General features: G+C 39.2%; 1 protein-coding gene across 1 annotated transcript in view; it reads right to left on the bottom strand.

The window, feature by feature from the left end:
* Positions 1–512: 512 nt before the first annotated feature.
* LOC127004066 (furin-like protease 2) overlaps positions 513–13,301 on the bottom strand; it is a 63,081-nt gene continuing 50,292 nt past the window's right edge. Inside the window, exons 11-21 of the mRNA XM_050871366.1 lie at positions 12,188–12,356; positions 11,324–11,539; positions 10,950–11,137; positions 10,410–10,557; positions 9,967–10,085; positions 9,696–9,842; positions 8,967–9,246; positions 8,450–8,649; positions 8,016–8,300; positions 6,505–6,677; positions 513–6,222 (exon numbers count right to left, since the gene is read on the bottom strand). Coding sequence (XP_050727323.1) covers positions 6,064–6,222; positions 6,505–6,677; positions 8,016–8,300; positions 8,450–8,649; positions 8,967–9,246; positions 9,696–9,842; positions 9,967–10,085; positions 10,410–10,557; positions 10,950–11,137; positions 11,324–11,539; positions 12,188–12,356 — 2,084 coding nt within the window. The 3' untranslated portion in view covers positions 513–6,063. The remainder of the gene's footprint in view (positions 6,223–6,504; positions 6,678–8,015; positions 8,301–8,449; positions 8,650–8,966; positions 9,247–9,695; positions 9,843–9,966; positions 10,086–10,409; positions 10,558–10,949; positions 11,138–11,323; positions 11,540–12,187; positions 12,357–13,301) is intronic.

Raw genomic sequence — 13,301 nt, 5'->3', positions numbered from 1 at the left:
AGAGAGAGAGATTAATTATAATAATCAACATCAGGAGACTCTATGAATCTATTTTGAGGCCGTTCCTGGAATGAAGCTTCTTTAACTTAGGAAAACTAGGAGGAATTAAGGCTGTGTGTGGAGGAGTGATGAACTGTGGGGAAGCATGGAGGAAGGCTGTGTTGCAGGAGTGATGTACTGTAAGACACTGAGAAGAACATTGTACTATTGTGAGGACACTGAGATGTATTCTTAATCCATCATGTCTCAGGGATCAACATTGGTAGTGGTGATCCCTGTTGATTGGCAATAACCTGTGTGTAAATCTGAGCCAAGATATCTTATTTTAGCACAGATTGATTTCTCCTCTTATGCCTTTTCCTTGAACACTACCTCATTCTTTATACACACGCTTACCTACCTATATATAAATGTGTATGTCCATCTGTCCTCTTATTTATCAAACTATTATTATGGATGGTTATTGGACAATGCATGAGGTGTTGATTCACAAAGAAATTAAAAGGTACATGAACGTATAACACTTTTATTAAATATATATATTCCTAAGATATGTACAGAGTATATATTGTTATGTCATTCACGGGCTTACTGCACAAATGGTGAACAGTAACGTTTATGTGTAATAATAATACTGCCCTTGGGTCGCGCTGGGCCGGGTGAGCACTGGGCCAGCGCGGTGATATAACAACGAGCCCCGTGTGGTGGGAGGACGGGAGGTGGAGGCTGATAGGAGGGTTAAGGAACTGATATTACGTGAAGGATGTATGGAATGTAACGTTAAAGCCTGTAGTCTTAAACATATCGGCACCTCGGTTCTCCAGTTTGAAAAGCCTCTCGTAGAACTTGCTGGGGTTTTCATGGACTGTTTTGTGATCCTAGTGACAGTTTTACCCGACTTCTGCACCATGAATGAGAGAAATCACCCATGAACACCTGGTTAATCTTCACTGTGGCCTATGGAAATGGTCGTAATGGGAGAGTGATATGTTTAAAAATATGGCCCTAAGTCTTTCATACCAAGTTCCATCATAACAAATACTCAATTCTGTTATGAGGAAACACATTACATCTCATACCTCCTTAACTTGCTATATCACTTCCTAAACCTCCCTATCAGAAACTACTGAACGCATTGCTGCAGCTCACATGGTCATCTACTATATTTAGAAAAGTGCATATTATCACTATTTACGAAAAATCAACACGCCACAGTTGATTTGACTTAGTGGGTTTCATATCACTAGTCCACATGATAAGGCAATTAACATTTGATATAGCCTAGTTTCTCTTCTCTTTTTTTTTTCCCAGAAGCAGGTGTTGGTTGGTGATACATAACTAAGGAGTACATACTGACATACAAACTTGGTAGACACAGCACATGTTTGCTTTTGATGTTCTATTGCACATGACACTCAATTATATATGCAGTTCTGAAAATGCTACGATTGATACCAAAATCTGAACTCTGAAAGGGCAATAATATCATCACACCTATAAAATCACATTCACACAGCGGCAAGAGCCATAACACCCCAAGGAAGCTAAACAAGCTGTGATCCTTGTGCACAGCTGCTTCAGGATGTAGAGGATACCAAGTATATAAAAACTGTCCCACACTGGCAGCCACACAGTCTACTCAGCATGGTCGCCTTACTGGTCGCTGACTGACTTGTATTGTCGTGTAATGACTAGTCCCCCGGCAAGGGTCGAGGCGTCGGGATGATGGGCCAAGTTACCCTCATGGTGTACCTAGGCCATAGTCTACTGAACCATTGTGAGGTTAGATGTGGATGACAGGGCTTCCGAGGATGAAAAACTGTAAACCTTTGGAATAAAAATGACCATTTTATTGCTGATACTTTTTTAAAGTTTAACGAGATATTTCATTTTGCTCTACAATATAGAGCTATGAAGGATCAATTACTTTGTCTGCCATTAAGAAAGTGATATATAATCTATCCTTTGTCTCAGGAAATATATCTAGCATGAATTGTTTATGCTTATATAGCTATAAAAAATTTTATTGATATGATTGTTTTACAATATTTCTATTATTTCAAGTTTGGCATATCAAACTTTTGAACTCATACATTATTCTGGTAAAACTGACTCAATGAAACTACGAATTATGTAATATATATATATATATATATATATATATATATATATATATATATATATATATATATATATATATATATATATATATATATATATATATATATATATATATATATATATATATATATATATATATGCACACACATCATTTTAATTTAATAATTCCAAAGCATATTTTATAGTAAAAAAAGTAGATTTTGATATCTAAACAACAATTGTGTTACTTTTTCCGTCAGTGTGACCCACAGGGGTTACGGCTACATTTGCAGAGAACACATTTGTAAACTTTCATCACATTTTCTTGGATAAAGGAAAATTAGGGAAGACAATACTACACATGAACAAAATTAGAATCAAGACAGCCATAAACACATAGAAGTGAAACTTGTTCATACATCCACACTTCTATTGGCAATATAAAAGTACTACCTAATGTTAATCATAAGGCCACCCTATGACAAGGCATTACGTCCTTGTTTGTGACATGGAACACGTCTACGCCGGACACTGTTCCATGGCTAAGTGCTGTTCATTTCTAAAGTCGTGCCAAATCATCCACTATATCATTCTTGAGTCATGAGTTTGTCATTACTAGTCACCATTAAATGCCTCAGAAATGGACTTCTGACTAGAATTGTTTCCTTTTTTCTCAGATGTCACAAAGAAGCTCAATATCACATATGTATATACTATGGTAACTTCACTGCACACTACAACACCACTGCAAACACAAGCTTTTCCAGACACATCCTCACCAGCCACTGTCCACACGCTGGTGACCTGTTCCTCGCGCTTCATCACAGCTTGCATCATGCACATTTTCACATAAACCTTATATATATTTTTTTTACAGGAAATGTTTGTAGCTTCCCTCTAAATAAACTGTTGTCAAGTTACTGATGCATACATGTATAAGTTTCTCACTTGGTCAAAAGAAACAACTAAGCAAACAAGACTGACGTCCTAAGTTACAATGGGTCAGTGATGCCCGGTGGTTTATCACATGAGTTAAGTTCTAATATTGCAACAGCACCATACTTCTTTGACATAAATAAAATGCTGAAAGTCTATAGTTACATTTAAAACTCTCCATTACTGATGAGTACTTCACTGATAAGTTAACAAATAATATAACCTTATATAAAAATATAAAAATGTACAGTTTTATACATTTTACACATGCATACTCAAACAAAATAGCCAATTAGGTAAATGGCTTTGAGAATTTGTAAAAAAATGTTGTTGCACCTTCATGAATTTCAAATATAATCAAAATGTACACAAAGTTACATAAATTGTTCCCATGCTGTAAAGAACAGACCAAAGGCTCTTAAACACTACAGGCATAGCATGTCTTGTGTGTGCTGAGTACTGCTGGAGACGTGTACTTGTTTGGGGTTTACTGAAATCTTAAGTGATACCATCAGATAAAAATGATAAGTGTGTTCGATATAATATGAGAGATCAATAATAATTACAGATTTGAACTACTCAGTGTATTGGCATTGATGTTTTATGGTTGTTACAAGTTGTTGGGGTTAGGCAATGACTGACAAGACAATGCATAGGAGTGTATTAGTTGCATCTCCTGTATTAGAAGACACAGTGAAGATTGGGTTAAATGTTTGATGCAGAAATGTTTACAGAGCAATGTCCTTCATTCCATTGCATTACAGTAGGTTCAGGGAGAATGATGCTTCCAGACCGTGGCTAGGCCAAGGTCTGAGATCTGTTATCATTACATAAGGGAGAGTAAGAAATACTCAGTAAATATAAACATTTTAAACATAGGTATTAGCTTCTTTAAAAGAAAATATTCATAAGAAAGCTGAGCATCAAGATTGGTACTGGACTGGTGCCACACACCAATCTTGATTTATTCTTCCTTCAAGTGACACAAAAGCTGCACACAGTAGGATTATCCAGTCTTACTTTTACACAACTATGAAAAAAATAAAAACAGGCAACCAATGAAAATATTGTCACCATTATACAGCTGAGGAGTGTTGTCACTACACTGCTCACTGACCCACGGCCGCCAAACACGGCAGCGGCTACACTGTGAAGGACTTTCTTTGCTCATCAGTAGTGGCATAACCCTCAGAACATCTGTGGTTTTCCTGGGCTTTCACAGACTAAATGAACAATGACTTGATGGCTAACTTTTTGAAACCTTGGGACCCACTCAGTGGCTGCTTCCCTTCTCTACTCTGGCTATTCCAAGAATCACCAGTTTGAATTCTGATAAATGACCAAAAGTCCAACTCATACTGAGCAAGTCCAGGTATGTCACCAAAGGATGGAATCTACAAAGGACAATGCTCTCACTGGTTATGCAATAACAAAATACCTTATAATGCAGCACAATGCTGATGGTCATTATTCAAATTCAATATCAACAAGCCACAAGGAAGATGAGAAACAGGTCCTCACTCAGCTGGCCCTGCCGTGGAGGGCCAGAGCAGTGGTGGGCGGTGACAAACACAAGAAGTGAGCAGCAGTGAGATTATACAGACTTTGACATGACATGCTTTGAAGGTTTTGTGAGAAGCATGACTCACAAAGATCAAAAGCTTGAAGACTGCAATCCTACTGCATTGTTATGACTTTTGCTAAACTATTGTTTGCCAACAGTTTTATAGTTACAACTTTTTCCATTAGCAAATTGAAAAAAAATGATAGTCCAAACTAATTTTGGAAAATTAATTCCCACGTATTTACCTTCAGGCTTCAAGGATGCTGAATATTTGTTCCTATTATTCATTCTTTATATTAATTTTGTTATATGATCAAGTACTTGTTTGGACTTGCATCACACAAAAAATAATTACTAGAAAACAAGAAGGCAAAACTTTGATGAAATGCAGTTGAATTATAACCTGAGAATGATTATCAAGATATAAGTACATTTGAATAGCTTTCTTAAAGTGTTAAGAAATCACATCAGTTAAGAATATAGAAAATTTACTAATGAAAAAAATAAGTTTTCACACATAACACTTTGTTTCCTGATCTTGAGCTACTGCTTTGGACATTTTGTATACATAGGCATTTGTATTTTGCAACAGGGAAGTTAGTGAGAGGAATAAGAAATTCCCAGTTACTATAACTGTTTCCTTCATAGAGAGTTAAGTGTAGCTCTCAAGTGTTTAGATGCCAATGTCAAGTAATTTACAATGCAGGCAACTCACTCATTCTCCAAATTAAATATTTGTAGACACAAACCAATTAAAAAATCATAAAATATTTAAATTGTTAAAGTAATACCTTACTTGGATTATATATATATTAAAATAGCATAAGAAGTTTGCATACTCAAAATGATAAAAATTCCACTTGACAAGACTGAAAAGATATCTTTTGTCACAAGTCCCGGCACACCAAGACAAAGGGAAAAGAATCATCACTGGCAATCAGTGACTCCTGTTTCAAACTGTTGAAGTTGTCAGCTTCCTAAGTGTCTTCCCAAACATCTGGTGTGTGGTCCATCACGGTGCTTGTTTCAGTACTGAAGGTGACGGCTGAGTGAGGCTCTCCAGCCAGTTATCCTGGACACTTGGCAATGAGTCTGACAGGTTGGGATGCTGTATGTTCACCACCTGCATGTCACTGCCCATGATATGCTGTCATTACAATGTGGAATTGTCTGAACAATGAAGCATTCTTCATTACTTTAGAAAAAAACTTTTCTTACAAGCACTGTCCTAACAAGAAACAGCTCAGTGGAATTTGAACATAAACAATGCACCCTCTAACCAGAGAACAAATACATTAGTTGGCTCGATTCAAAAACAACCTGAGGATTCTCAATAGGGGAAGGATCTAACTTGAAATTATCATGACAGGTACAATCAACACTTGTTTTAATGCTGAGGAGAATTTTTACATTACCTTCTGCAAGATAAAAATTCACACATCCTTACATCACTTACTAGATAACTAAGCTTTCATGTACAGCAATTCATTTTCTTTTTCTTCTTCAGATTCATCCTCTAGAAAAGGTGTGACTGTTAGGGACACACGTTCTAAAGTGCTCCCAGACTTTAGGACTCTGTAGGAATAGTCACCGGCCCAGCACAAAGATCCTCTGGATCTTGCCTGAAAAAAAAAAAAAAAAAATCAGTAACAAAAATTAGACAGATTGCTCAGAGGTCTGTAGACACAAAACAACAAGAAGCTGACGACCGGCCACTGAATGTTTTACTGACAATAAATGTGGTCTTGTTGTATTACAAATGTGTGAGACATTCATGGCACAGAAAGTTAATCTCTGCCTACATTTTACTGGATTGGCTGTGACACTGTGATACTAAGTAAACATTACACACTTTACTGAGTGCAATATCTTTTGGCCTAAGTCACCAGTGAATTGGTACATACCTGAAGCACAGTAAATACTGCACCAAATATCACAAGGTTGATGAAACACACGAGAGCAACGAGTGTTGTTACTGAGTAGGAGTACAGCTGTTTGTGTGGAGCCTGGTGAGGAGTGGAGTCAAGGCTGAGAGCTATTCTCCTCTTGTCTGCTGAGACAGCACCATAACACTGACCTGAAAAAGAAATTGCATCATTATTTAATTCTTTATAAAACAAATACAAGGAAATATGTACTTGGGAAAAAGCATATCATCTGTGAAAAATTAAGTGGGGTGTTTCACAGAATGAAGTATGAATTGGTTGGATACATAATGATGACTCGCTTCAAAGTAGATAAACATTCCCTAACCCCAGCTACCACTAAATAACTAAAGTTCTCACGTGATCCAGATGTGACAGATCAACACGGAGCAGTACATAGATTAATTTCATGTATGCTATGGATCTGCAGCACGTGCAGGGAATTCAGTGATATTAATTGCCCAAAAAACCACATGTGAAATTATTTAAATGTACATAGCTCTGGTTGGGTGTGTTGGGTGAAGCATTATGGATATGAGTAAGTCAGTTGGCTGAGTTCCCTGCAGGGTCTTGTGGGCCATAGACAATGTATTTTTATGCTACATTGTGCATTGTACTTATTTACATATGTACAATAAAAATAATAACCACAAAGGTTGTGGAAAGGTGAGATGGTAAATTAACTCAGGGAGCAGGTTGTTGGCGGGCTGATGTCCTATATCAGAATGAGAGGCTTCGTGCCTCTTGTGTGCATGACGTGAGTTATGGTGAAGCTTCGAAGCTTCAGCACATGACGTCACTTATCTGCAACGTCAGCCAATACACCAGCTTTGAAATGCTGATATAAAAGTTTCTCCCATGGTTTACCGTCATAAATTTGAATCATCATGATCTAAATGATTACCCAAAGTGTAATTGACCCCAAACAGAGCATAATTTCTCCCTACTGACATAAATGATTTAACGGGAGGTAATTTCATAAAAAAAATTCCGACACCATCAATATAATATATACTTCTTAAATCTACCCAAATATTCATAGTTTGAGTAAGGGATTATGATGTGCATTGTTCCCCTGAGGAGGGTTGGCACAGTGAGGAGCCTCGGCAGAGGGGGTATTGACACCTAATTTCCAGGTTTAAATGTCAGCAGCTGATTCATGATTCTGGACACCTTACCAGAAATAATTGTATCTTTCCACCAGGCTGTTTTAGCAATCAGGTTATTTACAACCTTCACTTTCACTACTGAAGAAAGATTATCTTTGTATGACTGAAGGGAATAGACGAGAATTAAGGAAGGGATAGTTGAGTTTGGGGGAGGGCAGCTGAGGGAAGGCAGGACAGGACTGACTGGAGAACTGGATGAGAATAAATAAATGCTAAGATGTTAAAGACTGAAGATATGTCTGACATATGGAGGTCGGAGAGAAAAGCCGTGGATGTGAGAAAGCTAGTGGGGTGGGAAGGCTGTCATGGCACAATACTCACCAGTAGCAGGATCACACGAGCAGCAAGAGGAGTCAGAGTCCTCTTCCAGCACACCTGCAGGACAACACTCCCTGCAGGTGCTGGTGGAGGGGTGAAGGGACTTGGGTGTCTGGCAAGAAGTGCAGCCATTTTCTCCTCCTGATGAACACGTCAAACAAGAGTCATTGCAAGGCTCACACGCCTGGGAGCTGATATTATAGTATCGCCCTGACGGACACTCGATGCACATGCCCCCATCAAGCGTGAAGAAATCATGGCATGAGGTGCAGTCATACAGGCCCGAACCTGAAATAAACAAATTGTTATCATCATCATCATCAGCAGCAGCATTGTCACTACTTATCAAGAACATTCCCTTCTGTCAAACAAAGGCTGATAATCAAACCTCATGGATTAGGAGATAACATTTGCAAAACCCTTTTAACACTCTATACCTTTGCAGGTCAAGCAGTTTTGATAGCAGGGAAGGCATTCTGTGCCGTCCGCATAGTAGGATGGAGGACAAGAACCATGGCAAGATGTTTTCAGCAGGAATGAACCGTTGAGGCATGAGGCACACTGGTCTGGTCGGGGCCCATAACACGTTCTGCAGTTCCCTTCACAGGGCGAGCACACTCCCCGGTCACTGTAGAATCTGTAAGGACAAAGCAAATGTAAAGTTTTCTGCTTTAGTAGTTAGAAACATATATAATGATGTCAGACCAAGCCAATCACTACCAAGCCCAGAAAAATTTGGCAATGAAGCCATTACAAAAAAAATCCTCAGCATTTGTTATCAGACAAATAAAGTTAATATCTTTTGAAATTCTATTTGTCTCTAGGTTGATTGATACACTTTAATATGAAAATAGTCTAATTTACAACTAAATTAAAAATAATCTCCATGATATTTTGATGTCTTCAAGCTACAAAAACAGGGAACTTTCAACAACCAATTGCAGTTACACTCACCGAGGAGGACAGGAGGCAATGCACTTGTTGCTGTAGAGTTGGAAGGGTGCGGTGCACTGGCTGCAGGAGGAGTAGGAGGTGCAGGCCTGGCAGCCATGACGGCAGGGCAAGCATCGGCCTCGGTTGCCATAAAATCCCTCTGGACATTCCTCGACGCACTCAGAGTTATGCAGGAAGAAGGAGCGCACACAGTGGAGGCAGTCCGCGGCGCCGCGCCCGGTGCAGGAGAGGCAGGATGAGTGGCAGGACTGGCACTCTCCATTTACATTAGAAAATTGTCCTGCAATGAATACAATGGATTTAGAGGATACAATATAACAACCAAATAAAAACAGCACTAGATGTTGTTTTCTTTCTAAGCTCAGTTTTAATGGATGGTACAGAGTGAACACTTATACTATTCTATCTATCTATATCTATCTATCTATCTATCTCTCTCTCTCTCTCTCTCTCTCTCTCTCTCTCTCTCTCTCTCTCTCTCTCTCTCTCTCTCTCTAGATATATATATATATATATATATATATATATATATATATATATATATATATATATATATATATATATATATATATATATATATATATATATATATATATATATATATATATATATATCTATATATATATATAGATAGATAGATAGATAGATAGATAGATAGACAGACAGATAGATAGATAGATATAAATACTATTCAAAAAATACAGCAAGCTACATTCATCAGCAACTTACGCAAGCCACACTGGGTTGGCTGAGCCACACAGCGGCCGCCCTTGATCCTCCAGCCATCCATGCAGGCCAGGCAGGAGTCAGCCGAGCAGGTGGAACAGCCGGCAGGGCACTTCTTGCACTCCTGAGACACTCGGTCGCCAAACAAGCCTGGACATAAAACAAGATCATCTATGATTACCTAATTTTCAGACTGGCATCTCTTATCCAGGGGAAAAAATTATCTTCATTTGCCACAAAAAAGCTGTACAGTTCAAACACCAAAGATACATACCGCTGGGGCACCGATACACACACTTCCCTTGGTAGAGGAAAGAACTGGGTTTGCAAGACGCACAATTTGCACTGCTGCCACCCACACAGGTCTTGCACTGCGGGAAGCAGGAGCCACATCTGCAGGTGCAAAATCTCTTCAGTAACCAGTTCATGCTTCAAGGTGTAAACAATATGTGACAGATATGTGTGACTGATACCAAATAATCTTTTATCAACATGTATGGCTTTTGCGTACCATTGCTGCCGTCCACTTGAGTCATACATCAAAGATATGACATGCAGCTCTGGTGTTACTATCTTCATGAATTTTGCTTCAAACACTTCTAGCAAGATTTTAAATCAGTGTAAAATATAAATGAAATCATGTTCCTCCCCCATAAAGTGAAAGATTTTTAACACTCAAAACCAAATTACAAATGAAAATTTAACTTGTATACTTACGTGTTATCTTGGGTCTCAAAGAAGCCTTGAGGGCAGGCGGTGAGACAGGAGCCATTGGTGAGGAGCAGGTTGTGGCTGCACCTCAGGCAGTGGGTGGGACTGGTACACTCGGCACACAGGCCTCCACACTGCAAGCAACTCCCATTCCCTGCAGGAGAAAGATACTCATGCTTTAAAACAATGAAATTTAATAAATAAATATGGTGTATAGAACTTCCTTTATGACAACTAGCATTTTAGCTATTAATATTCAATAGTAATCATACTTTTAATTTTTACCACCACCGATCTGATATCTCAAACCGAGTTACAAAAGCTTTACGTTCTCAACTATTGACTCTATTACTTTCTTTCTCTGCTACTTAAACCTCTCCATTGCATGAAGTAACAAAACTCATCAAAAGTCTGAAGTAAATTGCAACTTCCTTTTATCTAACCTAAATATTCCATTCTCCTGCTTTCAATATCTTTTCTGATCCCTATCTCATCTCCCACACACTGCTACGGGACATGATCTTTTCTACAACTTGTGAAACATACCTGCATAATATTCTTCAGGACAAACTTCAACACAGAGACCCATGTGGAGGACATAAAGGTAGCCTGGCTGGCACGCCAGGCACTGGTTCTGGGCAGGGCCGCTGCACATGGCACAGTGTCCGTAGCAGCCAAGACAGTCCCCTCCTTCAGAAGTGTAAGTACCCTCAGGACAATTCTCAACACATTCCCTGCAAAATAAACAAGAAAAGGTAGTGTTGTGAAGTCCAGATAAGATGGTCTGTCCTTAAACCTAATGAAACAACATTAGGTGACCACCAAAATGTTGCATTTCCTGATAAAGAGATCTGGAAATATATATAAAGAAGTTAAGATATGATTAAATGATTTTCTCTGACACATGAGCACTCACTCACCCTTCAAGGCGGTAGTGTGTGCAGGCCCTGCACTTATCTGGCCCCGGCCCGGAGCAGCCACCCAAACACTGACTGTGGCACACCTCGGACTCCACGTAGTTGTTCAAGTCGTCACCTGCATCGGCAGCAGGTTGTCGGAGGTCAGTTACAATATTTCCGTCGGCTGTGGCATAGGTGGCGTTTGGACTTGAGCCAGAAAATATCTGGTCAAGAATGCTGTGGAAAAAAGAACAGGAACAGAGGATGAGCCGGGAGGAGTGAACAGTCATGGTAAAGCAATTCATGAAAATGCTTTACCTCAGAATCCGTTTTTCACTAATGCTTGGCCTTGGCTTCTCTTACTAATTTATTATCTCACTGTCTTTTAGTAATGTTAGGTCTCATTGCCCTTTACTAATATTTGGGGTTACCATTTCTTACTGTTTTTTATCCTTCTGTCTTGTCATAACGTTAGCTCTCATTGTCTTTTCCTCTTGTCTTACATTCCTAACTAACAGTTGTGGTTACACAACTGTTAGTGTTTTACCTCAGAATACTGACTCCCTAAATATTCACAAGCACAAGAGGCTAAATACAAAGCTTCAAAACCATAATATTAATAGCATCATCTCCCTTGACCTCCTGACCTAACAGAATATTATTTTTTCTTTACCTTTAAAAAATCAGGAGCATAGTAATAGTGCCTTTGATATTTTCCCATTACCTTTGAAGCACTGATATTCCACAATAATTTGCACACTAACAGATATTCAAAAGAGAATGACAGAGGGCCCACACAGAGGCCTGGCGTCGGGCAAAGCTTTCCTGTCGACCACTGATGGAATATTGTAACCACTTTAATTAAGTACATAACAATAACAATACCTTGGAGTGAAAGGATTGGATGCTCGGAAGACAGGTCTGGAGAAGGACTGAGTGGCAATTGGTGGAGAGATGGAAGAGAATGAGTCTGCTCGGTGGAACTGCTCGGTGCGGAGGCGTTCGGGGCGCTCCCTCGTGCCGTGCAGGATGAGCTGCCACTGGATGAGCACACCTGGCATGGAGGGAAGGGGAGTCAGCTTACACACAAGGAGGGGCAGTACATGATGCATCCTTTATAGTACGTATATGTATAAATAGTGTATGTATGTATTTTACTTTATGTTAATTCTATTTCTTCTCCTATGCTACTTTTTCCCTGCATTTTCTTTCTTAATGAACCTAAGATTAGTTTTGAGTAACTGTACCATTATGAACAGAAGTACTATGGAGGGAGACGGAGAAGCCCCAAGTGGGAAGGTGCTGAACTACACTAACTATGGAAAGAAGAAGTCTACAAGAGGGAAGATTATTTTTACTATCCTATGGAGAAAGAAGAAACTATGAAGATGAAGAACTTTACAGATAAACCCAGTGTGTGTTGTGCAAAATCTCATCTCCAGAAAAGAAATTGGCAACAGAAGCTACCTAGTATGGACCATGCAGAGGAGGAAAACAGCAGGGTTAGAGGAACAAAGAATGGAGTTGCAGAGGGCACCCTTGGGATGTAGAGGGTGCCTGGTATGTGTGAGTGGAGTGTTGAATAGGAAGGCAAGTCACAGCACAGTGGAAAGGAACATGAGGTGAATGACAATAGATTAATTAAGATAAAATAAAAATATGGACAACCACAGTATCAGTGGCAGCACAGAAAGTGAAGAAGTCAGAGCAGACAGAGAGCCAGGTGAGGAGATGAAATTAGAGCATTTGCTGAGGCAGGATGGTGGATGATATTGAGAAACAGCTTTGTTCTGCACTGACCTAGAATGGATGAGATGAAGAGCATGGAAGGAGAATAAGTGACAGATTAAGAAGCTAAATCCAAAATCTGTACAGAAAAAAAAAGGATAAGACATGAATATTCTGTCAAGATCATCCCGCTCAGGAAGTCTTTAACCCGGTAGCAGCGACGGGCCAAATTTGTGGCTTTACCGTGTAGCAGCGACGGGCCAAATTTGTG

This window comes from Eriocheir sinensis, chromosome 27 (genome assembly GCF_024679095.1).
Source record: "Eriocheir sinensis breed Jianghai 21 chromosome 27, ASM2467909v1, whole genome shotgun sequence".
In the NCBI taxonomy this organism is placed as follows: domain Eukaryota; kingdom Metazoa; phylum Arthropoda; class Malacostraca; order Decapoda; family Varunidae; genus Eriocheir; species Eriocheir sinensis.
This window is presented reverse-complemented; position numbering and strand designations above follow the sequence as displayed.